Below are 27,904 nucleotides of genomic sequence, written 5' to 3'. Positions count from 1 at the left end.
GAAGTCCCTTCTGTAATATTCTTCTTCCTGATTAATCGCTGTAATATTTCGATTTTCCATGTGAGCGAAGCATGGAAAAAGGCGACTTTGATTTAACACTAGACGAAAATACAGTTGTTCAAATTCCGATGCAAATTGTTTTGTCAATACAACATAAACAATCAACCAAGCAATATGAGTTAATCCCCCTTAATTAATTAAACTTTCGCCATGTTATTGCTATACACAACACGGTATTGCTGATTAGTATCAACTGTGAACTTTGGAAAGCAGAAAGATGGATTCTTGAAAAATAATTTCTTCTGCATCTTATGCTTACAAATGGTCAAACTAGAGAACAAACAAGTCATCTAATTAACTGAGCATTCCACTAGTAATTGGCAGTTTTATACAAAGGAAAGTACAAGCCTAGTTTATTGCCTAGTTTATATGATTACGGTTTTGAAACCAAAAGTGCAGTAAGGGTTTATATACAAGAAAGCCAATCACCGTAGCAGCAAACAAATGTGACAATTAACCCATTCTTGGCCTTATCTCAATTCCTTCAACAATAAGGCCTTTTTTATGAGATAAGCAGTCCTTCACCTCTTTCAAACTCATTTCTAAGCAATCATCTTCATTTTCAGTATAAAACTGACCCAATTCTACCTCAAACCAGCCATCATTTCTAAGTTTAGGAAGTTGAATATTAGAAGCATCCTCCGGCAAATGCTTCCCCTGCCAATACCTAACCGCATTAGCGACTGACGACTCACATTTATCATCTGGTATCCCTTGACCATCCTTTGCTCTAGAGGACAGAATATAAAAACGACCATACTGTGGAAGTCTACCTTTCGGCTGCAGAGTTGCAAATTGTTTGTCCAATTTAACACCAAGAACTCCAACTGAAACCTCCGAGGGTCGATAATGAAACCCAAATTCATTTTCCAACTTGTAAACAAGATAAGCTGCATAGGATGTCCGTGGTGACAGAACACCAACTCTTATTGTGCCCCGAATTTCAAGCCACCAAACCTGTTTGAGCTTAGCCACCTTCGGAAACCTGATTTGACAATATGGAAAAAAAATACAATCGTCATCTAAATGCATATATTTGTTCCACGATTTACGTGAAGGAATTCAAAGTAGGAGGATTAAAATGATAATATTATTCAACATATTTGAAAACTATACGGAAAGTAGTATAAGACAGTACAGCTAATGATTCAAACTATTTAAAAACAACATCCCACAAGTGCAGTTTGAGTATGGTAGAGTGTAAGCAGACCTTACCTCTGCCTTACCTCTACCTCTTAGGCAGAGAGATTGTTTACAATTGCCCCACGACCGAAGGAAAAAAAAGTCCAAAACAGTTCGGAAAAAGAATTAACACAAGTAGAAGAAATATCATACAGAAACAAAATAAAACATAATACCAACAAAATAAAATAACAGTCGAAATACAAAACAAAACATGTTGAACATCTAAAGAAAAGTCAAAAAAATTCTAGTCAAGAAAAAATTATTCGAGTCCATAACATCTAACACCTTCACATAAAAGATATCCAGTGGAAAATAAGGGGGAAACCTGGAGTCAGGTAATGAAGTCCATTCCCAATATTGTGGTGAATCAGCCCATGTAATATGAAGATCCCTTGCACCTAGAATGTAGCATTTCTTTCCGGTACATTTTTCCAGTGAGAAACTCTGTCTAACAATAATAGCATACAAAGTAAGAAACACATAATCAATTACTAATTAAACAAACTGAAACGGAGGGAGTATTTATTTTTACCTTGCGACCTGCGTCAATTAAGATGGGATTATGGCAGAGATAAACATAGAGTTCCTTCTTTGAAGCAAAATCAGGGATGGGAGTCACTGATCCCGAAATGATGGACTGATAATCAGACGGTAGAAATTTCTCCCAAACGGAATCGGAATCAGCGGCGGATTGAAGTGATTTAGAGACGAGGGACACGCGGCAAACATCTACAGGGCTTGTAAAACTCAAGATCTTCTCAGTACAATCCTCCGGTAACAACGACTGAATATTCGGATTCGAATTGGAGTTCGAATTCTCCATTGGAAAAAAAGAAGGATAGACAAATGTAGAATTTTATGTTTGTTGATGTTACAAATGTAGTACACCATTTATAGGAAGCAAAACCGAGAATCTTAGTCACAAAGTAACTAAATTAGACTGTGTTTTTAGGGTCATTTGGCAGAAGGATTAGGATAATTTAGAAGAAAAGTTTATTCCATGCTTGGTTGAGACAAAATGCATAGGATAATTCTGAAATTAGTTATGTTGAAATTATTGAGTTTTTCTTATCACTACTACTTGAGAGTGATATTACTAATCTCGGATAGCTAATTTCAAAATAATTTATTTTTTAACCAAACGACTCCATGTGTTGGTCAAATTTTCATTTTCAACTATATAATATCCCATATATTTCCACTAAATAAGGTCTGAAACTCAATATATGAAAATTATTAAGTTAATTAAAATATATATTTTTTTAATATAGGAATGAAATAAATGAAACCAAGGGCTACTAATCAACTCTTTTTTGTTTCTATTAGCAAAAGGCTTCGGTTTTTAAATTTCTTGCCTATGTTCGGCCTCTTGCATATAGGTCCTTCCATTTGGTCTCAAAGTTAGTAACACATTGTACTCGCCATCTTTTGTTTGTGGATGATGTTGAAATTTACAGGCTTGATATTCCAAAATTGGTATGGGTTAAGATGGAAAGCCTTGGAAATAGAACATTGTTGTCGAAGATGGGATGCAGGAGCAACTGCATATATTTTAGTGAGCAAATAGATGGAAACTGGTGGCTATTCGACATGCAGGCAAAAGCAATATCACCAGCTTGTTCAAGCAGCCTTTTTGGTATTTGAATCTTTGACGGAGAACTATTGATTACCGGGAGCAACCTGTGTTACTTCTGTTGAAATCCCTTCTGTAATTTTTTTGTTCTTGATTTAATCACTGTATTATTTGGATTTGCCAAGGGGGCAAAGCATGGAAAAGGGTCACTTTGTTATAACACGAGACTAAATACATGTACAGTATAGTTCAATTTTGGAAAACATACTTGAAAGTTGAAACAGAGTAATGCTCTATTCATAATACATAGAGCTGTATGGAAAAAATATTTTATAAAAAATGTGATAATTAACCCATTCTTGGTCTAATCTCAATTCCTTCAACAATAAGGCCATCCTTGGGGCTTAAACAGTCGTTAACCTCTTTCAAACTCATTTCTATACAATCATCTTCATTTTCAGTATAAAACTCACCCAATTCTATCTCAAACCAGCCATCATCTCTAAGTTGACGGCGTCGAATATTAGATTGCACCAGATTAGAAGCACGCACCGGCAAAAGCGGCCCCCTCCCATAAGGGCACGGAAAATATATATAAACCGCCTCCTCATTGTCATCATCCAATTGCTCGAGCTCGTCCTCTGTTGCAGAGGACATTCTATAAATTGACTTATAGGGATGATATTGTCTACCTTTCGGCACCAGAAATGCAAATTGTGTGTCTAATTCAACACCACAAACTCCAACTGAAACCTCCGATGGTCGAAAATGAAACCCATGATCATTTTTCAACTTGTAAACAATATAAGCTACATAGGATGTCCGCGGTGACAAAACACCAACTCTTATTGTGCCCCGAATTTCAAGCCACCAAACACGTCTGAGCTTAACCACCTCTGGAAATCTGAGGGAAAATACAATTGTCATCTACTCAAATGGTCACTCAACTTTGAAAAAGTCTCTCTGAGACTTTTATTTCAAAAAGTCACTCAACTTTCATATTTTTACTCAGAAAGTCACTCAACTTTCACATTTTTACTCAGAAAATGTGAAAGTTGAGTGGCTTTCCGAGTAAAGATCAAAGTTGAGTAACTTTCTGGAATAAAAATTCAAAGTTAAATGACTTTCTGGAATAAAAGTTTAAAGTTGAGCGACCATTTGAATTATTAACTCTACATATATTTGTTCCAAGAAAAGTACAATTTACTATGTCCCCATTTATGTGAAGGAAATCGAAGTATGAGGGTGAAAATCGTTTACACCTCCAACTTAACTTTAACAATTAATCCCCCCCCCTCCCCCCGCCGCTTTTCCCTAAATTGACTTTTTATAAATTTCTAGTCTACCCTTACATTATTTATCTTTTATTTCTTTAAAATCAATATATATAAAGAAAATTGAGAAATATTGATTAGGTATATAAGCTAGTGTTGTTCTTTAGTGAAATAAAGGAAAAAAAAACAAAAAAATAATCAAGACTAATATTAATAGAATTTATAATGTGATAACTTTATAAATATATTTCGATGTAAGAAATATAAAATAATTAATAAAAATAAAGGTATAATTTATAAAAAATTCTTCAAAGATTATCTATTTATATTGCAAATAAACTTTAAAGTTATAATTAAAAATGTTTCATTAATGACTTTGGGAGTCCTCACAAAAGTTTTCAACTTAATTTTAATCTTTTCAATCAATTACTTTTATGTCATGATTTTATCTTTTATAGCAATTTAATTAATTTCTTAATCCTATAAAATTGTGACATTTGATTGATAACTTCGACCTTTTTCTTGTTATATGAACCTTTGCATTTGGTGCATGTGTCATAGTATGGGAAGCTATTATTAAGGGGTTTTTTTGTGATGTTAATTACTTAATTAACTATTTTAAAAAATAATAATTGGGAGTAGGACAAGGAAAATTAGGGAGGAAATTACTAAGCAAAAAATCAAATATTTACCAATAAAGTGGAGTTTAGGTAGGTAATCAATTGAAACATTCAAATTCTCATATTGTTTAACTAATCGATAAATCATTTTTAGAATCTTTCATTATAATATTTTAGTTCTCATACTTATATATTATTTCATCAAGTTTATTGCAAAATATAAACGTCAAATATCGTTTAATTATTTTATTTATTAAATTATCTGTACTTCATGCTTTATGAAGTGTAAGACCAAAAAGTTTTAATTTTTTCCCTTTGCTACTCACAAGATCAAAAAGTTTTAATTCGACTATCTTTTGTTAATTTTCTAATTAAAATTAGTTATTTAATTAATTTTTGTAAATGAAAATAGCCTTAACAAAATTAATATTTTATATGAACTTTTATTTAAAGTAGTTTAAGGAAAAAAATATATTTTGACCGTGGAGAATTTTTTTCTGTTGCATTAATAATTCATCATTTTTTTTTCTTTCTTAGTATTAATCTTTAATAATTTATTTTCTATAAGAAAGAGTTTTGTACAAATACCGTGGAGATGAAGAAGAGGGGGAAAAGGGGGTTAAAATTAGTTATTGTATGAGGATATATTTTATTTCTATCGAATTTAACATGGTTCTAATGCATTTCTTAATTATCTTTTATAAATTGAATAATTTTTTTTTGAATAATTTTATTCACTACTTTTGTAATTATCAAACATATTTCATATACTGAAAATTAAAATTATTGATAAAGTTAAAAATAAAGGTAATGATATGAATTAAGATCAAATCATTTTTAAAATATTTTTTCTGGTCAATTGAGAATCAATATTCTTAAGAATCAACTATATATATAGAGAGTCAATTGATCTCGATGTTAGTGTCTAATTTTTTTCTTCTTAATTTATTATAAAATTATGCTTAAAGCACTATATTTAACTAGTATGAATTCTTGTCACGTGAAATTATAAATAAGATCATACATTTTCTATCACACACAAGAAGACTTGAGTAAATAATTGATCCACTTGATCACTTTCGTTTTCATCTTCCTGATTGTAAAGATGAATTTGAATTGAGAAATTAGAAAAGAAATTAGTTATATGTTCATAAATTAGTTTACTAATATTTTTCAATTTTTATGATCTTTGCAAGTTATAATTACTTTATATATATTTTTTAAATTATACTATTACTAAAATATCAAATTACTTGAGTTTGGGTCCGAGCTTCGAACAAGCCTTATAAAACTAGACTATATATAAGGGAGAACATCTTATTTTGGTAGTCATCACGTGACTTTATTTTATTTATTTTATGCTTAATTAAGTTCTCATCCATTTTAATAAATTTGAACAATTACATAGGCATTTAAAATGCTATACAAAAATGATGAATCATAAAGAAGTGATAGTGACACTATAAAATATCTATTTATCTAACTAAATTTAAAATTAAATCAAATTTTTTCTGTCTTCTTTTATGTGGGATAATAGTAATTTAATTAAAAATAATTTTTTTAATCCTCACAATAAATTTGTGAAGCTTTAGTAAACTTGTAAGGACTCAGAGAAGAAACATTTAAAAAAAGTATTTTATTGAGTCTGACTTTTAATTATTTAATTTATCATAAATCATACAATAGTTTGTAGCATCAAATATTTTTAATAATCAAATATTGTATTATTTAAAAAAAAAAATTTGAATTAGCAATGTAAATTTTAATTTAAAAAAATAAAGAAATTAATTATACATAAGGCAAAAATCAATTTAGTTCGTTGAAGGCTTTCATTCAAAAACTTTTAGTAAAATAAAAAGAGAAAATTTTTCGTGTGTGCATTTGTTTGAAAATTAAAAGAAAGACTAAAATATACCATAAGAAAAATTATTATTTTTAACTTATAAAAGCTTTTACTCCCTCCATTTTAATTTATTTGTTTGGTTTTAACTTAACACAAAGTTAAACAAAAAATAACGAATATTTTTGAATTTTATGGTCTTAAACTAAAAATACATGTAAAGGACCAAAATATTTGTTGATTTTTTTGTCTTAAACATGCCGCGTGGAAAGTTGAAATTAACCCAAAAAAGAAAAGAAACATTTTTTAAAAAACAAACTAAAAAAAAATAGGACAAAAATTAAAACAAATATGTAATTTTAATATTTTAAAAATATTGAAGAATAATCATAATAGATCGTTAACTAATGTAATGGTGCAAAAAGAAAAAATAGCAAGTTTAAAAAATCACAAATATAAATATTAATGTAATTTAAGCCTGAACATAGCACGAGCTAAACGAGACTAATATATATATATATATATATAAGAAGCTAGCGAAAATTATACTCGAAAGAAAAATTACTATTTTTGACTTTGTAACACCTTCACATAAAAGGCGAAACACAACAGAAAAAGGGCAAACCTGGATTCAGGTAATGAAGTCCATCTCCAATGTCGTGGTGTATCAGCCCATGCAATGTTAAGATCCCTTGCACCTAGAAAATAGCACTTCTTTCCGGTCCGTTTTTCCAGTGAGAAACTCTGTTGAACAACAATTTATAGCGTATAAAATAAGAAACGCATAGTCAATTACTCCAATAATTAATCGTTTTTCCTCTTGTTTTATTTATGTTTACCTTGCTACCTGCATCAATTAAGATGGGATTATGGCAGAGATAAACATACAGATCCTTCTTTGAACCAAAATCAGGGATGGGAGTCACTGATCCCGAAATGATGGACTGATAATCACACGGCAGAAATTTCTCCCAAACGGAATTGGAATCAGCGGCGGATTGAAGTGATTTAGAGACGAGGGACACGCGGCAAACATCTACAGGACTTGTAAACCCCAAGATCTTCCCAGTACAATCCTCCGGTAACAAAGACAGAATATTCGGATTCTCATTCTCCATTGGAAAAAAGAAGGATAGACAAATGTTTGTTGATGTTACAAATGTAGTAGTAGCACACCATTTATAGGAATTAGGTTGTATTAATAATATTGAGATTTGTAGTGCAGAAATTAGTAATATATGGATTAATAATATTGAAATTATTTTTTTATGTAGTATTTGGTTTGATGTATTGAAAATGATATGTATTGTTATATTTTAAAAAGAATATTATTTGTTTATAAAAGTATCCTTCGACATATTATAACTTTGTGTATTTTTTTTTGAAAAACTTTATTATTCTTTTTTAAAAAATAAAAAAAGTAAAATATAAAAAATTATTTACTTTGGAATTTTAAGATTCAATAATTCACTTATAATTTATTTTTTTGGTTATCTTTTCTTTATTTGTTCATCATTTTTTTGTTATTTCCACTTTGTGATGTTCTTACATTCGAGGGAGATACGTGTAACTTTTGAATGACACAATAGAATTATTATTAATATAAATTTAATATAAATTTGTGTTTCATAGAGTGTTAAAGTTAAGTAGAAAAATTATTTTTATTTATGAATATTCTATTTACAAAATTAAAGTTTGTATGCAATCATACAATTTATTTTTAATTTTGACCAATAAGTATCTTTTAAGTTAATGGAGTAATTTTTTATGACTAAAATTATTTGGAGAGATATTATTATCTTGATAAATTGAAAAGAAATAATTCACATTGAATAAATTGAAAAGATTTAGAAAAAAATTAAAGAAATTTGAGGGCATTTTTGTCTTGACACATATTTATTCATGGATTGTAATCCATGGATTACTAATCCCACCAAATTGGATGTATTAATTATACACCCTATAATACTATATATGGTGTATAACTAATCCATGTATTAATTATACATAGCTTTAAAAGTGGACCAACTCACTTTTGCCCATAGGCCCATTACTATGGAGCATATATATTGATCTTTTTATGTCTTATTCACCATTACAAAAAGAGAGTTTTCAGCAGCCAAAGAGAGAAAAATAAAACTAATTTTTGCACCTAAATTTCAGCCATAGCTGTCAACTTCAAATTGTGATTCTGTTTCGTTTCTTGTCCGATTGAGCTGATTTTTGGACTCCTTAATCCTCTCATCTCAATATTTGATTAGGAACTGATGGAGCTTGATTTGGTGGCCTGTAGCTCCTGTTCTTCATTCCCGAACAGTAGCTGGGATTTTTGTGTTTTCACTCTTTTATTTCTCTAGTATTTGGTGTTGTGGCTTATGTATTGTTTCTTATTGTTTGACACTTGTTTGATGGCCATTTTGGAGGACAATATTGTAACTCTTTGGTGATTATAGTGGAGGTTTTGGTCCTGTGATTTTTTACTCTTCTACTTTTCACACTGAAGGATTTTCCACGTATATCTTGTGTCTCGTGTGATTGCCTTTATTCTTGTCTTGTTTCATTTGGTTGAGTTGTTTGTTGTATATTACTCTATTTTGCTTGGGTTTATTTGCCTCCTCTTGGTTCAAGTTGAAGGAAAAGTTTAGTCTTGGTATTTTCCACTGTTACCCTGTCGGCAGTAATGTGAAAGCTAAGTTCTCCTCCTCCTCTTCCTTCGATGATCGTCTCTTTCACTGTCACTACTTTCAGATTCTGACTCAGGCCCTAAAGAGACAGGCTTTTGTTCTTTCATAATATGCCTTGACGTGTTCTTTAAATACTCCCGCAGATTTTCAGTTATCCCACCTATACCAATGGAAGTGAAGAAGTTGATGGCAAATCTCGTATTTTTGGGATTATCCTTTGGTAGTATCGACTCGAATGACTGTTGCATAGTGGGGTCATTAAGACTTTCATTCAACAAACGGATGCCAAGCTGCTCTGCCAACTCCTGATATAGGATTTTGATAAATATACGAGAAGAGGAAGTAGTGTCCTCTTCTGTCAGCACTATGTAAGCCAAAACATGCCACGGCAGTGCATCAGTGTCAAGCGAAAAAATTTAGCCACATTACACAGCTTATTAGTTTCGAAACGGTGAATCATGGAGTACTGCTGAACAAAACATTTATCAAAGTTCTCCTGGTAAACTTTGTTGATCATGCAAAACCGCTGCCCCAAATATCCGTAGTAACGGAGAAAAGTCCAGCAACACTCCAATAACATTATGCATATTTCCATCTCCTGACCAGGTTCTATATTAATTTTCAACAGTTTATGCCCTGCTTCCTCAAAATCAACACTTGACATGATCGTCTGGAAGATTGTCTGTCTCAGTCTCGTCTTTTATTTCCGTTTTCTCTTCATCAGATTCTGCATCAGCATCTCTTCTTTCTCGGGTTCTTCACCTAGTATCTTTTTCTTTAATTCTTCCTACTTCTTCTCGTTTTCAGCAAAAGCTTGAAAACGTCAAAGCAATTTCATTAGACTATAGACAATCACTAATTTTAACTTTTTTTTTAACCTTGTTCACCTTTTAGGGGTTTATTATATCATTCTGTTAAATATTGTTTCTAAATATTTTTTTAGAAGTGTTCATATGGTGTTGTCATGACTTTGCCGAAGTATAACACTCAGTTGACATCGTAGTTTCAAGGTTGAGATACGAAGTCGTTGATATCTCATACTCCCTCCGTTTCACAATAAGTGAATTGCTGGAGTAATTTTAGTATTTCAAAATAAGTGAATGGTTCACAATTTAAGGTAAATATGAAATTTTTTTCCAAATTTACCCTTCATTAAATGTGCATTGGGAGTGATAGATCATGTGTCTTTGCTTTTTGAAGAGGATAAAAATGGGAAAACATGATAAATTTATATCTTTTTTTTTTTTTTTTAACATGTGTGTCAAAATTCAACAATTAACTTATTGTGGAATGAAGGGAGTATGTTAGATTGGATTTGTTTTTAAAATTTTTAACTTTTATCATTAGCTAAAGTTACAAATCGAAAAAATCGAACTAAACCGATGTTTTTTTTTTTATTTGGTTTGATTTGGTTTTAAAAATTTTAAAATAAGTTGATTTGATTATAATTTTGACCAATAACCGAATCAAACCGACCATGAACACCCCTATCCATGGGTGATAATGATGTTAAAATATAAGTGGCAGTGGTGGGGTTTATGAATAATGGGTTATTCGGATATAATATTATTGGTGGAAAGTGATGTTAGAATGTGTTGGTGATTAAATGCTCCATCGGAATGTAAGTAGCAGTGGTGGGGTTTATGAATAAGGGGATATTTGGATAACAAAGAGTTATTTATGCCATAATATTATTGGTGGAAAGTGATGTTAGAATGTGAGTGGCAGTGGAGATATTAACATTATAAACAACGGCTTGGCTTGAAAGAAATGGCATATCAATGTTCCAGTTTAGCAATTAGGCCTCTGCGCAAACAATTTATTTTTTTTTCAATTTATTGAAATTTAAGGGGTTTGAATTTTCGGGAGCATATTTTGATTCACTAGAAGGTGGTGCTTGAATTGTGCATTCGAGGTAAGTGAAACTTTAAGCTCTGATGCTTACTTTTCAAATCTGATTTATAAAAATTATATTTTTCTACCTTGTTCATGTGTTGGGACAAGCGTAAATTTGATAGATTTTATGGCTTTTGACTAGCTATGAATATGTATTTTGAAGTGTGTTGAGCATTGTTTAGAGTGAAACGCAAGGTGAGGTTGGGGCGTTGAATATATTTTCTTTGCTGCCGTTATAGTCTCTAGGGGCATACATAGCTGCCGTAATATATTAGGGGCATTACTTATGTTGCCGTAATATGTTAAGGGCATTACCTATGCTGCCGTAATATGTTAGGGGCTTGTACATGCTGCCGTAGTAGACTTTTTAGGGCATTATATATGCTGACATGGACTTGTCGGGGTATTAGGCCGATCACCTTCACTGCCGTTTATGACAAGTCGTGAGTGCGGGATTGAGTTGTTATAGGATGATATTTTGAACCTTTTTGAAAATCTTATTGATATTATTTTATGAAAGATATTATGTATGTATTATTTGTGTATCTTTGCTGTGCTTTGTATTTTCTAACACTTGTTCCAGGGGTATTAAAGTAGCGAGTCAAGGATCTTACTGGGTTATATTTATATAGCTCACTCCTTACTTGCATACGTGCAGATACGGTTGCAAAGAGAGAGGCTCGTGGCTGACTGTATTTACGTGTGGATTCTATCTCTAAGGTGAGCCTTCGCATTATTCGTGAAAGCTGTTATTCATCTCTAGTTATTTTAACTTATGGTTTTGTTCGTTGGGTTTGTATGCCCAAAGTTGAACTCATGGAATTCTGTTTAGATGCTCCATGAACTTAGTGTGGGATTTGGGTTAAAGATTTGTAATCTAAACTATTGTCGTTTTCATAAATCGCTATGCGATATCTTGTTGGATAATTATTCTGCGTTAATCATTATTTTGTGCATATAGTGTTGTGTATGTTTTCATTTCAGTGTTTGTAGATATGGAGAATGAATAGAAAAATTGGTTCTCCCAGCAAACGGTGTTGTTGGGAGCCAGTCACGCCTAGGAATTATTTTGGGACGTGACACGTGCATTCCTAAATTGGATAGAATAAGGAGTAGTCTAATAATGGAAATATAATTCCTAATCAACTAACACACGTAATTGTTTTTTCTCAGTTTAGTTTTATTTGTCTCTATACTAAAATTAGTTACTTCAATTTAGTTGTTCAATTTATAAATAAGAAGAATTTTGTTACTATTACGAATTGAAATTCAATTGTGAAGCATCCAAATTATTCTAGAGGGAAAAAGTTTTACAAACTTGTATCCCAAATCCACTTGGAAAGGGCAACACATACCTCGGCTCTATATAATAGGACTTTCATGGACAAACCAAAACATATCTTCCCCCTTGCGAACTAAAACACACTTTTTTTTTTGCAAATTGAAGTTGAAAAGAGGGGAAAAAATCAACTAGCAAATATGTCACATCTTCTGAGAGAGGAGGATATATCGCGTAGACTGTCTCGCCGTCGCTGATCGAATAGGAAAAGACCTCAAAGACTCGATTCGCATGAAGAATTTAACCAGTCATTTGACAAGCGTCAAATTGACGATGATTATCCAATCGAAATTCCAAAGAAGTCGCTCTATTCTTATATGGAAGATTTATTGAAGAAGAAGAGTTCCGTGATGCAATGGCATCAAACAAGATGCTTCAAAAATTCTCGAAGATGAGTACATAAGAAAACTGTTCTAACTTTTGGCAGAACAAGAGTCAGTTTTATCACCTGATCGTAGTTCAAAAAGATAAATTACATCAGAAGATATTTAGGCTATGGTTTCACGAATCACATGATGGAAAACGAACACCACCACAACGTTTTTCGTTTTGCACCAGTGACATCGGAATATAGTGATGTTGTAGTATGTACAGAAGGAAACCAAGGCTGGGCATTTTGCTGAGGAAGATTTTGAATGACATGTTGTTTCCATTGATCTAAATATTTCGATGATTAGATATAGAATTTTTAGGCATTATTTGTTTCAATCTTCAATTAGAAAGGTTCCTTTAATTCTTGTTAATGAAAAAACATTACGTGGTTATACTTTTTACTCAAAAATTTGATAATTGAGAAAAATGTCTTTTTTCACTATCTTTCACAGTCATTGTTGTATCTTTCATCAGTATCATGTAAGTCATGAAAAACTATTCAGTTGGTATAACTTAAAAAACTATAAGTTGCAGCCCTTTGTATTATCTGTACTTAGTAAGTGGCATGAACTGATGAAAGTTATGTAAAAATAATACTACTATTTTGAAACTCGTCTTTAATCCAAGAACATATACAGACAAATTTCCTGGTAATGAAGTAATTTAATAAATAGAAGGGCAGATTTCAACTAGAACCCAACTATAACTAAAAATTTCTGTCCAAAATAGTTGGTGAAACAACAGTCACTTTAACAAACTCGAAGTTTTATGTAGGTTTTTGTTTCTCATAGTAACAAGGTTACTAACAATTTCAGAATAACAATACAACAATAGACGAGATACGAATTCATTAACATGTGTTTGATCATCGTGATGATTTTCCAGTTACTGGCTCCTCCCACACTGGACTTTTAATCTTAGAACCAGAATCATCATAACAGGGGGAAATGAAACCACTTCCCATATCATGCAGTCTCCAACCATCAACGGAATGATGAGTAAAATAGACACAGTTGTTTCTGCAGCCATCTTGACTTGCAGGCACTGATAGACAACATTTAATCCCCGTGAATAACGTTCTATCTCTGAGGTTGTCCATTTTTAACCATGACAAATCATCAATCTGAAGCTTGAACACTTCTACATTGTCGACCACTCTGTTTGATCTTCCTGAGATCAGGAAAATGAGCAAGATCTCTCCATTAGATTCAAACAAGTACTCAATGAAATGTTCTGAGTAGCTTTGAAGCTGGAATGGCTCGCCGTTTACTAATTCGCGTGACTTGAAACTGATCTTCAATTTCTTCTATTACTGCCAGGGTCCCTTGCAAACTTGGTGCATAGAACTTCCCTCCAAAGATAATGGCATTGCTGAATTGTATCAGTTGCCCCTTAGGATCATTCGGATCAATAAGAGGATCACTCGGATCAATAAGGCCATTTTGACTGCTTTCTTGTTTCATCCATTTTTGGTTTTGTCCTAACTGATAAACTACAAAAGCTGGAAAACAACAAAAGTCACTACTTCTATAGGAATAGGAAAATGAAAATGCTTCATTAGCGATCTTGAATGGAGTGCTTCTCTAAGGATTTAGCTTTCCGTTGACTCCCTTGATACTTTTGTTAATTAAGAAATTCATTAGGATGCTGATCTTAGATTAATATACTCCAAAAACAAAGATTATATTGGTTGGATCAGTAGCTTATTATAACCAATATTGATTTAGAACTCGGACCATTAGATTACGTTGGAGCAGCATGCAGATAGATATTCCTTGAATCAGAGAATGGAGCTAGGTGAAGAATTATGAACTTTTTGAAACTAAAAAGACGATTTTTGAAACTCCAGCTCTCATTTGCAACTGGAAAAAAAATCAATACGGTTCAACAAGTAAACAAGGATAAGAATCAAAGAGCACACCAGCTTAATCTCAAGTGAACCCAGTCTAATGGAAAACATAAGCTTTGGTGGTGTCAGCGAAGTCGAAAACTTGTAGCACAATAGGGAAATTCCTATGGCCACAACTCACTGAAATTCAACAAAACAAGAATCATTCTCACTGCTTCCATATCTGGTTTTATATGGTAAAAATTACTGGCCTTATGGTAGAAGATGGCGGACACGGAAGGACCTTGGATATATTTCAAGGGTCGTTTCCACGCTGCACTAATAGCAGTTGGACGCTATCCAGATGATACATTTTTATGGAAATCCTACAGAAAGACTTACTGTAAGCTTACAACTTGGGATACTCACATTCCATTCAAGTTTGCAACTTTTATCTACATTTCATCCCGTAGGTCTCAAAGATCATGAGAAAACCTGTATAATTATGGTGCTAACAGGAGCTTCTTCTTCAGCCTTTGTCACTGATCCTCTTGGTTCAGGTGAACATTTTCAGTTCATAATTCTATGCAGAGAGTTTGCAGGGAACTTTTGCAGTTACGAAGAAATTGATTCTAGCCTTAGTGTCACTGAGATCAGCTCAAGCAGGGCTGTTCCTTCTATTCTTTCAACACAATTCCTTAATCTCTAAAAGATCCATTAAGAAAGTGGATGATGTTGAAATTTACAGGCTTGATATTCCAAAACTGGTGTGGGTTAAGATGGAAAGCCTGGGAAATAGAACATTGTTCGTCAAAGAGGAATGTTTATACGTAGATAGAACAAGCTAGGATGCAGGAGCAACTGCATATATTTTAGTCAGCAAATAGGTGGAAACCGGTGGCTATTCGACATTGCAGGCGAAAGCAATATCACCAGTTTGTCCAAGCAGCCTCTTTGGTATTTGAATCTTTGATGGAGAACTATTGATTACCGAGAGCAACCTGTGTTACTTCTGTTGAAATCCCTTTTGGAATTTTTTTGTTCCTGATTAATCACTGTATTATTTGGATTTGCCAAGGGGGCAAAGCATGGAAAAGGGTCACTTTGTTATAACACACGACTAAATACATGTAGAGACAGTACAGTACAGTTCTATTCTTGTGTAAATTGTTCTCTCAATACAACATAAACAACCAACCAGGCAAATAACTCAAATTCCTCTTAATTTAACTAAAACTTTGCCGCATTATGCTATATACAAAACATGGTATTGCTACTTAGCATCAAATGTGAAATTAAAATAGTAGAACAAGGATGATTCTTGAAAACAATGTCTTCCGCATCTTAGGCTTATAACAAAACAACAACCAGTCACTATAGCACCAAAACATACTTGAAACAGACTAATGCTCTCATAATACATGTCGTTGTATGGAAAAAATATTCTATAAAAAATGTGATAATTAACCCATTCTTGGCCTAATCTCAATTCCTTCAACAATAAGGCCATCCTTGGGGGTTACACAGTCCTTCACCTCTTTCAAACTCATTTCTATGCAATCGTCTTCATTTTCAGTATAAAACTCACCCAATTCTATCTCAAACCAGCCATCATCTCTAAGTTGAGGGCGTCGAATATTAGATTGCACCAGACTAGAAGCATCCTCCTGCAAATATGGCCCCCGCCCAATAGTGGACAGAATATAAACTGCCTCCTCATAATCATCATCTGGTTGCTCGGGCTCGTCATCATGTAGGCCCGTATCATCCTCTGCATCAGATGGTAGAGTATACACCGCTTGCTCGGGCTCCTCATAATCATCATTATGTAGGCCCATGTCATCCTCTGCATCAGATGGTAGATTATACACTGACTCCTCATAATCATTATCCAATTGCTCGAGCTCCTCCTCTGTTGCAGAGGACATAGCATAAACTGACCCATAGCAGTTACGTTGAGGTCTACCTTCCGGCTCCAGAAATGCAAATTGTTTGTCTAATTCAACACCACAAACTTCAACTGAAACCTCCGATGGTCGATACTGAAACCCATTATCATTTTTCAACTTGTAAACAAGGTAAGCTGCATAGGATGTCCGTGGTGACAGAACACCAACTCTTATTGTGCCCCGAATTTCAAGCCACCAAACATGTCTGAGCTTAGCCACCTCTGGAAATCTGAAGGAAAACACAATTGTCATCTAAATACAAAATTGTTTACACCTCCAACTTAACTTTAAAAGTCAAAATCCTCCTCAATTTTAAACATTAATCATACTCCACTCTTTTTCCTAATTGACTTTTATAAATATCTATTCTACCCTTACATTATCAATCTTTATTTATCTTTTATTTCTTTAAAATCAATATATATATATATATATTGGAGGTAGTAAAGGTAAAATACTAAATATAGCAGCACACGACCCACAAATGTGAGATACAGTAATAGATTTATGGAAAGAAATAGTAGCAGCGGATTATTTAAGACATTATATAGAAACTAATACAGAAACAATGTACAAATACTTAGAAACCTTTTTAGGAGAATCTACAAAGGATACATGGGAAAGTTTTAAGACTAATTGCCCATATGACTTCCAGATTCTGTTAAGTATGGGTCCAAACCCCTATAATTTCATAAATAAAATGCATATTCTATTAACTAGGAAAGATCCAAATAGTGGATTATTAGCATTACAAAAAGAAGCCTTAATAAAACTAGAACAACTAAGCATCTCACACTGGTTATATATAAAGAATTTTTTAAAAGACTATTTTTATTACTGCACTGTCAGCGGAAACACTTTTAATGAAGAACTACGTAAAAAATTATTTAATAACCTACCAGGAGCGTTAGGAAGAGAAATAGAAGATAGATGGTATAAAAGAAACGGTGTAGTTACTAGCCCAAACGTAAAATGGACTTATAGGACACAGAATACAACATATAATGGATATACTAACAGAAAAATGCACAAATATACAAATACAAAAACAATTAAAAAGAAATGAAATGAATTTCTGTAAATCTGTTATATACACAATCCAAAATTGTGATAATAATCAGAAAAAACCTAGAAGATATAAAACGAAATATAATCGAAAATCATATAGTCGTAAACAATACTTCCTAAGAAAATCAAAAGCTAAAAAACCATGGTTAAATAGAGATAGACATGTTAGAAAATATAGAAATGATAGAAACTATAAGAATAAATTAGAATATTATACTTGTGGAAGCATAGACCATCTAGCTAATGTATGTCCTAAAAGAAATAATAGTAGAACTAGAAATTCCCAATTAATAGAAGATTTTCAGGAAACATTACTAAATGTAGACGAATACATGTCAGATACAGAAAGTATATACTCAATAATAAGTTTTGATATAGAAGATGATAATTTTAAATCTAACTCTTCAGATTCGGAAGAGAATAATTTAGTAAATGAGTTAGGACAAGAAATAGATAATCTAGACTTAAATAATCTAATAATTAATAACTTGATGAATGTCACTCAAGAATGTATACATGAATTCCAAAGATACAAAGGTTTAGACAGTAATAAATGTCGTATATGTAGTTGGTACCCAAGTAAAGAAAACAGAGCCAAATGTAGAAAATGTTATTTAGAAGCCTGTGTAAATTGTATAGAAAATACTTTAAAGATAAAATTAGAATCAGAAACAAATAGCGAACAGAAACACACAAATACCCAAATCATAAATTTAAGAATAGCAACTTTAGAAGCTAGAATAAATAATCTAGAACAAAGATTAGCCACCCTAGAAACAAGAAAAGCCAAAATAACTAGAGAAGAAGTAAATACACAAGAAACTGTACATTTAGAAAAATTAGAAGCACAACTTATGAACATAGAAGACAATGGCACCAGCCTAATATGTAACGAAGATAAAAAAATTTCTACCATAAAAATATTAGTGAAAATTAAAATCCAAGACGTAGATATATATATATATATAATTGAGAAATATTGATTAGGTATGTAAGCTAGTGTTGTTCTTTAGTGAAATAAAGGAACAAAACAAAAAAAATAATCAAAGACTAATATTAATAGAATTTATAATGTGATAACCTTATAAATATATTTCAATGCAAGAAATATAAAATAATTAATAAAAATAAAGGTATAATTCATACAAAAATTCTTCAAAGATTATGCATTTATATTGTAAATAAATTTTAAATTATAATTTAAAAATATTTCATTAATGACCATCACAATTTGTTTATCACATACTCCCTCTGTCACAAATTACTCCTCCCAAGATGGCACATTAATTAAGAAAAATAATTAATAACATGCCTAATTTACCATTGTAAATCTATTAAATAATGATGTTTACATTTTAATTTGAAGAAAAAGTAACTAATGCAAAGAGTAAAACATGAAAAAAAAATTGTAATGAAAAAAGACAAGTAAAATGAGAAAATGATGTTTACATTTTAATTTAAAGAAAAAATAATTAATGCAAAGAGTAAAACATAAAAAAATATTGTAATGAAAAAAAAAACAAGTAAAATGAGAAATTAAATTAGAAAATTTAAGACGGATAGTTTAGAACGGAGGAACTCAAAGATAAATGAAACATTTTTTTTTCCCAAGTATCGCCACAGCAGGCAGCCGTGAGACTAATCCTACTAAGCGGGAGGTAAGCAATGGTGAAATCCCACATAGATAAATGAAACTTAAGTATGCGTGCACATAATTGATACTACTTACATAATACAACAATGGTTGTTTTATGAAAAAAAGGGTCACAAAAAGAATTTAGCGAAAATTATACTCAAAAGAAAAATTACTACTAGTTTTGACTTCGTAACATCACGTAAAAGACCCACAGAAAAAAAAAAAAAAAAAAAAAAAAAAAAAGGCACACACAGCAGAAAAAGGGCAAGACCCACCGGAAAAAAAGGCAAAACACAGCAGAAAAAAGGCAAACCTTGATTCAGGTAATGAAGTCCATCTCCAATGTCGTGGTGTATCAGCCCATGCAATATGAAGATCCCTTGCACCTAGAATATAGCATTTCTTTCCGGTCCGTTTTTCCAGTGAGAAACTCTGTCGAACAACAATTTACAGCGTATAAAATAAGAAACGCATAGTCAATTACTCCAATAATTAATCGTTTTTCCTCTTGTTCATTTATTTTTGTTCATACCTTGCGACCTGCATCAATTAAGATGGGATTATGGCAGAGATAAACATACAGATCCTTCTTTGAACCAAAATCAGGGATGGGAGTTAGTGATGCCGATATGATGGACTGATAATCAGACGGCAGAAATTTCTCCCAAACGGAATCGGAATCAGCGGCGGATTGAAGTGATTTAGAGACGAGGGACACGCGGCAAACATCTACAGGGCTTGTAAACACCAAGACTTTCTCAGTACAATCCTCCGGTAACAAAGACAGAATATTCGGATTCTCATTCTCCATTGGAAAAAAGAAGGATAGACAAATCTAGAATTTTATGTTGATGTTACAAATGTTGTAGTAGTACACCATTTACAGGAAGCAAAATAGAGAACCTTAGTCACAAAGTAACTAAATTGGACTGTGCTCTTAGGGGCCGTTTGGTTTAAGGTATAAAAACAAATAATTTCGGGATAAAAATTTTAACGCATGTTTAGTTGATAATATTTAAGATAACTTATTTCGAGACTAATAAATAGTATCAGAATAAGTTGTTCACCTATTTGGTGGGATAACAATCTCATCAATATTTATCCTTGTGATAAAATTATAAGATATTTTTATAAAATTATGGATAAGTTATTAAAGTATGTTGACATTCTCTTTCTAACTTAATACATGCTTGATTATTAAATACAAAAATATTTTAAAAGGGTATTTTGGTAATTAACTAATTTACTTTTAGAAATTATACCATGCATATTATTTTGAATACAACAAATCAAACACTCAATAAAAAATAATCCCAGTATAACTACATTCCCAACTAAACGACCCCTTAGTGTGATGTTCAAATTAGCTACTATACGAAGAAAGAGAAAAATGGTCAAACGCCCCTCAATCTATATCCGAAATTCCAATTACACACTCCAACTTAACAAGTATTCTATAATCTCCATTATTTAATACCTCAAGTGTTGTCCATTCATGGGAGGTAAGCACACCTCCTCTAGGGGCGTTAGTAGAGGCACAAACATTCCCAAAATCTGGAGAGAGAAAAAGTCATATAATTTTCATTTTACTTCATGTGTCTAATTAGTTCGACTAGAGTTTCAAATGAAGGAAGCATTTTTTTAATAATTTAATTTGAAATTAATAAGAAAATACCACATGTAAATCCAGTGTGGGCGTGGAAAGGAATACATGTATTGTTTAGTTTTGAATGGGTGATCCATATGTAACAATAGTATCGCTTTTGAGAGGCCCATTAACGTATACTAAAGTTTATTAAGGGCCCTCATGGAATTCATTTTGGATTTTGAAATTTTGGTAAGGCCCTCGTAAAATTCTTTTCGGATCTCTAAATTTTGGTACGGCCCTAATGTATTTCCTTTCGGCCTTCAACAAGTAACTATTTCATTTCCATGTAAAGATGATGGATCTTCTGTCAAATATGGATAGCAAAGAAAGAGTTAGTCGTACATTCTAATCAAATGATGATCCTGCCGGTACGAGGGTCCAAAAGGGCTATACAAACTTGCATATGTAAACAATGGCTAATACCAACAGTACAATTTGTGAGCTTTCAGCTATAAATTGGTACAAATCTGTGGGAGAAGGACAAAGTAAAATGGCAGATGAAGAGCTTCAAGTTAATCCATGAGGTTGGAGTTGGATCCTTGAATGATGTGAATTTATATTTACATTTTGACACTTCCTCTTTTCATGTACAAGCAATTATTGGTAATACAACATGGACAAGTTAAATTGAACTTGACACTTTCATTTTACAAGAAAATTGTTCTCCACTATTGGCTCTTCCCATACTGGACTTTTTGTTTGAGAACCATTACCATCAACAGAGGCAGACCCACGTAGTGCTTCGAGGGTGCATAACTTTTTTAAAAAATTGTACATATACGTATATATATCCTACTAAAGTGTTAATATATTTAATTGTGCACCCTTAATAATAAAACTTGTGTGGGTATACTGGTTTGGAACTCAAACGCTAACGCCCTTCTAGCCCGACGTTGCGTGTTCAATTCTTGATGGAGTCTTTCGATTTTTTCATTTTACTTCTCCTTTATATACATTTAAATGTCACCAGCTAGGCGGGAGCAATTTTTCATTTGATGCTAATAGGTACACATTTCTTTCTTTCATTTTTTTTTATTTTTTTATTAAAGTTTGGATAATGTTAGTTGCTTTTTAATATTTACTTTGTTGTTTGAAAGTTAGTGTGTAAAATTTATTTATTTCTTTTTTCTTGCTTCTATTTAAGTTCATGGGATTTGATTAAAAATAAATAAATAATTATTTTTACTTATATTCTTGATGAATTTTTTATTTTGTAGGAATTTGTTATTGATTCTTGTGAATTGAAATGGATAGAAATTATTCTTCTCAACTAAGTTCTAGTTTTAAAGACAATTTTTACCGCCTTTAACAAAAGCAAAAAAGGCAAAAAAAAAGCTTCAAGGTCCATTATATTTAAGCACAAATTACAAATAAAGCGTGAGATTTAACAAAAAAAGGCATAAAGGAGAAAAAATATAAACATATGTCTAGTTCAAAACTAATAATATAAGCTTGAATGACAAATATATGAACACAAATTTTATTTTTTTTTATTTAAGTGAAATATCAATTGTTTAGTGTTCGTATCTTCAGAAAAACCTCATTGACAAAGGAAAGTACATCTTATAAATTAGAACTTAAACTGCACATTAAACGAGGCGAGCGATCAACACAAATTTGAATCTTTATTCAGAACTTATGCGCGCCTTTAACAATACTGGTGTACCCCCTGACTTCAAATACTGGGTTCGACTCTGACCATCAAAACAGGACAAAATAGTATTACTTCCCATTTCATATAAAACATCCAAGTATCAGTGTCATGCTCACTGAAATAGACAGAGTTTCCTCTGCAGCCAAGTTGACTTGCATTAACTGACCATACAACAATTAGTCCCAGCAAACAATGTTCTACTAAACTGCTTGTTTGTTGACAAGCCACGAAAAGTGGATAGGAACATCCTGTTAGTACCTGTAATTATTGGCAGGAATCAAAGACAGAGTTGCAAACTTGAATGGAATTCTGGGATCCCAAGTCCAATAACTACTGTGTCTAGCAGTAGGAATCAAGAGACAGTATTCTACAGGATATATCCTCCCCTCCAGGAACATCCATAAAAGCTCGTTCAAAGGATTATAACCTGGTCGAAATGAAATGTTGAGGTTATGCTCGACTTGTTGATCTTTGTCACAAAGTAATTCAAGCAATGTTAGTTGTGAATTGACACTGCATTGCTTTGGTCCTGCTCTCCATGATTTAGTAACACGGGACGCGAAACTAAAACTGATCATGATGTTGTTTTCCAATAAAGTTGTCGTGAAAAGCCATGTTTGGTTAATGAAATGAACAAGTTTAAAATATAATCACCTTATAACAGAACCGTAACCTACAATGCAGTTGACCTCTTGGGCTAATTAAAGGTTGGAGTAGTTGATTCTGACTAAATAGATGAGTTCACCATCTTACAAACCCCCAAATATGGAACTCACCACATACTCCCTCCGTCCCTCCTATATTAGTGTTCCACACTACTATAAATAGTTGCCCCAAATAACTTGTCAATTTATTTATTAAAATTAAGATAAAATTAACTGCATTTTCTCATTTTACCTTACAATTAGTTCTTTTGAAAGTGGAAACTAGTTAGTATTTGTAAAGTTACAAAAAAAAATTCCTAGGATAAATTAGTAAACTATAACTATTTTTCTTACTTGTAATGTTTTAAGTGGTGTGTCAAAAATAAAGTATAGAATTAATATGTAACGAAAGAAATGGTGAAAAAAAGATAGGTGCCGAAAGAAAATGTAACTTGTCATATTTTGACTTGACATGCTCATTAAAAAAAATAATCAATAATATGACTAATTTATGATAGTATCCTATTAAATGATGTTTAGCCTTAAAATTAATTTGGAGAAAAATAATTAATGAGATATAAAAAAAAGAAATTATCTTTTCTTAATATGTTAAAAGTGAGAAGTAAAAATGGAAATTAAATTAAAAATTTAGTGAAAAGCGAACGGAGGGAGTACGACAACAAAAGAGTTGAAGTCTTTATATTGCTTTTGTTTGCATATCAAATAGCCATCAATAGGAACATCAAACATGTAACTTCAACATCATACCACTTCTTTTATGAGGCTAATTTTCCACAAGGTCATCAAATTTATAGTAATATTGCAAAATAAAAAAAATATTATCAAAGTAATTACCTATCGATAAAATCAGTGGACTTTTACTAATTTTCATAGAAATCATTTTGGCCATGTTCCATTGAAAATTGACCAGAAAATTCCGACTCTAATTTTAAAAATATACTTTTAAAATTTTAAAAGACCCAAATAAACTACTTCCATGCATGTCCCAATCCGACCCAACGTACATTTTACTTGTTAATTTTTGTCTGATCCAGACTTATTTGTGCAGTGCAGTGCAGTGTGGATATCATATCAATCGATGATAATGTCAATACTTACATTAATCCAAATTTCAGTTTCATTCTCATAGTCTAAATTATAACGGGCTTTAACGTTATTCAAATCTTGATCAGTGTGCATTTACCTTCTGTGCTTTAACTTTGATTGCTAAAATCAGTGCACTTTTATTTTTTGTTTTAGCTAATTAGATTGCTACTCCCTCCGTCCTATTTTACCTGTCCCAAATTTTCTAATTTGATGTCTCATTTTACTTGTCTTATTTTACTTATAAGACAAGACAATTTTTTTCACATTGTAATTGATTACTCCTTGTTATTAGCATTCTTGAAAAATGTTGCAAAGATGAGTATCATTAAAAATATAAAAGGTGTTTTGGTATTAGTCATCCATCAATATTGGAACTAACAACAATACACAATTAAAAGGGGCAAAATAGTAAAGTTACATTATCAATCATTGGTTTCTTAATAGTTATGTCATCCTAATTTGGGACGGGTAAAATGGAAAGGAGAAAGTAATAGACTAATACTCTTCTGCACCATTTTATTTTATCGTTCTCTCTAAAATATATGATTCTTTCCATCCGTTTTTACTAGTTCAGTATGCTTCCTTCGGCCTTCCTCCATCTTTACTAGTATATTGAAATTGGTTTTCCAATTTTACTTGTCTGATTTTAAAAATCAAAATATATTTTTTTTTTTTGTCTATTTTATTCTTAATATTAAACGTTATTTATTTTACAATGCGTAAATAACTTATTGCTTCTTAAAGAATGCGTCAAGTCAAACATGTACAAGTAAAGTTGAATGTAGGAAGTATCAAAAATAGATGTTCCATCATTTTTACTTGTTCATGAGTTTAAAAAATTAAAGAAATGATTTAGTACTTAGGACTTGTTTAATTGGAAAATTCAGGATTAATTATTCCAAGATTAGTCGCCTCTAGATTATTATTCCACCTCAATATGGGATAAAAATAATATTACAATCTCAGAAAGTTATTCTACGATTTTATCTCAATTGAGATTCCCGGCCAAACATGAGATAAACTCGATCAGCTTAAAATTAACCCCCAAAGTTAGTTGCCCTTATCTCTCTTACTAAATTTTCCTAGATTAAACGGACTAATTTCAGCATAGCTTATTCAAGATAAAAGGTTGAAGGATTTTTTATTTTTTAAAAAAACTAATTAAGGCAGCAGAATCAGTCAAGCCTTCCCTAGGAATGTCCCAATTCCAGCTGCCTATCTAAGATCTAACCTCAAAATCAAAACTAACCTTCTCTTTCTCGTCCTTCCATAGTTTTGGCACTGAATTTCTTGCAACTCTATATTATTCACATGGTTTCCACACCCTTATCACAAGCCAATTAAGCATCCTCATATTTTAATATTCTAAGTATTATTTTAATGAAAAGATGCAAATAGACAGCTCCTACAAGTGGAAAATTAAAGAAGAAGAACGCAAGACAAATTAACCAATGGAGTAAATTTAAGAATTATAAAAGACTTTCATATGATCAAATTTTAACAGAGAGAAAAGACATATTAGGTAATTGATTAATGCACAAACTGATTGGAGATAGATGAAGTTCATTTTTTTTTTTTCTTGAAAAAAAACTATAGAGAAAAATAAATAGATCAGCATTCTTAATGTTAGGTGTCTTATGGAATTCAAGTTCATTAGTTTTGAGATAAAATCAAAATATCAATGATTTTGAGTTCGAATTCAATTTGGTAAGTGAAATTACAGTAAAGCTTTTTTCTTCCGTTAGAATAAGCAGTCTAACCATGTCAACTTCTGACAGATAGACGTCCGTTTAGAGATTCTAACAGTAATTACTAATTGTACTTTTGTCATTTTAAAAATGGAATATGATGTTTAAATTAATTTGATATGATTAAAAACAAAAGCAAACAAAAAGCTAACGTTCACTTAATTTTTATTGAGAAAATGACCAAAATAGTCCCCAACCTTTGCCCCAAACATAGGACCCCTGAACATTTTAAAAATAGAATTGTTACCCTCCAAAAACTCACACCCAGATGGGTAATGGAAAGTGAGTAACACGCATCTGCCATGTCATGCCACGTAATATTATATTTTTATATTAAAAAAAATAATTATTATTCTTTAAATATATATATATATATATATATATTCTCTTTCTCTATATCTTTAATAAGCTAATATACCTTCTATTTTCTCTCTAACTTTTGATCCCTCAATCTACGGTCGTCTCTCGGAGCTCCGATCGGCAGAGCTCCAATGGATACTACGAAAAATCAACAATTTTCGATTTTTAGAAACTAAAAAAGAAGTATTATTCATTGTTAGTTTTTTAAGTTTAAATTTCTATATTTTGGAACAGTGCCATATAAAACATTGATACCCATTTCAGATTATTCGTCTTTTATATTTCTTGTTCATTTTGTGTTCAGTTTTTGAATTCAATAAGAGATTTTGGATTTTGTTTTCATGGATTGTGTTGAATCCCTGAAGAATTTGAGTTTGAATGCTGATTTGGGATTTGGGATTTGGGCTTTTGGCGTTTGGATAACTTGGACAATTGTATGAAGTTTTGGAGTTGTTGTTGTTGTTTGATTTGGGATTGAGGGTTTTGCAATTTAGTTGGTATTGTAAGGATTGGAATCCTTTTTTTTTCTGTTATTTTTGTGGAAAATCAAGTGAATTGAGAAATGGGTGTTGTTTCAAAAATAATTTTGATGAAAAATGTAGTGAAAAGATGAAGTCTTGTAAGACTGAGTTGTTGATGAATTCGAACTTAGAAGAGGAAAAAAATGGTGGTTTATTTGAATTGAGTGACGAGAAAGAAGAGTTTGAAGAAGAGTGTAATGATGAAGACAAAGTGTTTGATGTTTTGTCTCTGAGAAAAATGGTAAAGATGGAAAGGCGAAGAACAAATGTTGCTTGTTTAGAAGATAAATAGAGATGAGGAAGATAAAGAGATTGGTCATGGTAGCCATTGAAGAGCTGTTGAAACTTTTTATGAGAGTATTTTGGGATGGTGATGAAGAAGAAAGAAAAAATAAAATAAAAATAACATATATATATATATATATATATATATATATATATATATATATACTTTTATATTAAAAAGAAATGTAAAAAATATTTTTTTTAAGATTTTCGGACTACTCACTCTCTGAGAGAGTGAGATACACTTTCTTTATCACATAAGCCTTTAGGGGTGTAATAATTTCATTTTTAAAATGTTCAAGTGGGGTCATAGAATCCCCGCAAAGTATAGGTGTGTAGTTGAGATTTGAAACAAAGGTTGGGGGTTCTTTTGGCCATTTTCTCAATTTTTATTTTAATTCATTTTACATAATCAAGAACGTTTGATGTTTTCTTCCTTATTTAACCAGATAAAGCAATTAATCCAAGTGGGATGTGATAAATAAATATCTCCCATAAAATTATTATATTTCATCTTAATATGAAATAGTAATTTGATTATTCTTATATAAATTATGAGATAAGATAATCTGATAATAGTTAATACTTAAACCAAACATCAATATATATATAT

General features: G+C 31.6%; 2 protein-coding genes and 1 long non-coding RNA gene across 6 annotated transcripts; 1 reads left to right on the top strand and 2 right to left on the bottom strand.

The window, feature by feature from the left end:
• Positions 1-280: 280 nt before the first annotated feature.
• LOC107840115 (F-box protein PP2-B10) lies at positions 281-2,293 on the bottom strand. Its single transcript, XM_016683850.2, has 3 exons — positions 1,778-2,293; positions 1,571-1,689; positions 281-1,045 (listed from the first exon to the last, which is right to left on the bottom strand). Exons 1-3 carry the CDS (start codon positions 2,066-2,068, stop codon positions 514-516), a joined length of 942 nt encoding a protein of 313 aa, XP_016539336.2. The 5' UTR covers positions 2,069-2,293; the 3' UTR covers positions 281-513.
• A 315-nt stretch (positions 2,294-2,608) lies between these two features.
• LOC107840113 (putative F-box protein PP2-B12) lies at positions 2,609-20,344 on the bottom strand. Of its 3 annotated transcripts, XM_047394964.1 has the most exons (4): positions 20,160-20,344; positions 7,392-7,694; positions 7,178-7,296; positions 2,609-3,722 (listed from the first exon to the last, which is right to left on the bottom strand). In XM_047394964.1, the coding sequence occupies exons 2-4, from the start codon at positions 7,668-7,670 to the stop codon at positions 3,167-3,169; spliced, it is 954 nt and encodes a 317-aa protein (XP_047250920.1). In that variant the 5' UTR covers positions 7,671-7,694; positions 20,160-20,344; the 3' UTR covers positions 2,609-3,166. The 3 variants fall into 3 exon arrangements, with proteins under 3 accessions (XP_047250920.1, XP_047250919.1, XP_016539334.2); XM_047394963.1 differs by lacking the exon at positions 7,392-7,694 and having other exon boundaries at positions 3,012-3,722; positions 19,857-20,292; XM_016683848.2 differs by lacking the exons at positions 2,609-3,722; positions 7,178-7,296; positions 7,392-7,694 and adding exons at positions 15,926-16,849; positions 19,638-19,756 and having other exon boundaries at positions 19,857-20,259.
• LOC124886464 lies at positions 10,902-13,234 on the top strand. Of its 2 annotated transcripts, XR_007043711.1 has the most exons (3): positions 10,927-11,151; positions 11,791-11,852; positions 12,580-13,234. It is a non-coding gene; the product is annotated as an uncharacterized LOC124886464 (long non-coding RNA). The 2 variants fall into 2 exon arrangements; XR_007043710.1 differs by lacking the exon at positions 12,580-13,234 and having other exon boundaries at positions 10,902-11,151; positions 11,791-12,088.
• Positions 20,345-27,904: the final 7,560 nt, after the last annotated feature.

The sequence above is a fragment of the Capsicum annuum genome, chromosome 8, assembly GCF_002878395.1.
Source record: "Capsicum annuum cultivar UCD-10X-F1 chromosome 8, UCD10Xv1.1, whole genome shotgun sequence".
Taxonomy (NCBI): Eukaryota; Viridiplantae; Streptophyta; class Magnoliopsida; order Solanales; family Solanaceae; genus Capsicum; species Capsicum annuum.
This window is presented reverse-complemented; position numbering and strand designations above follow the sequence as displayed.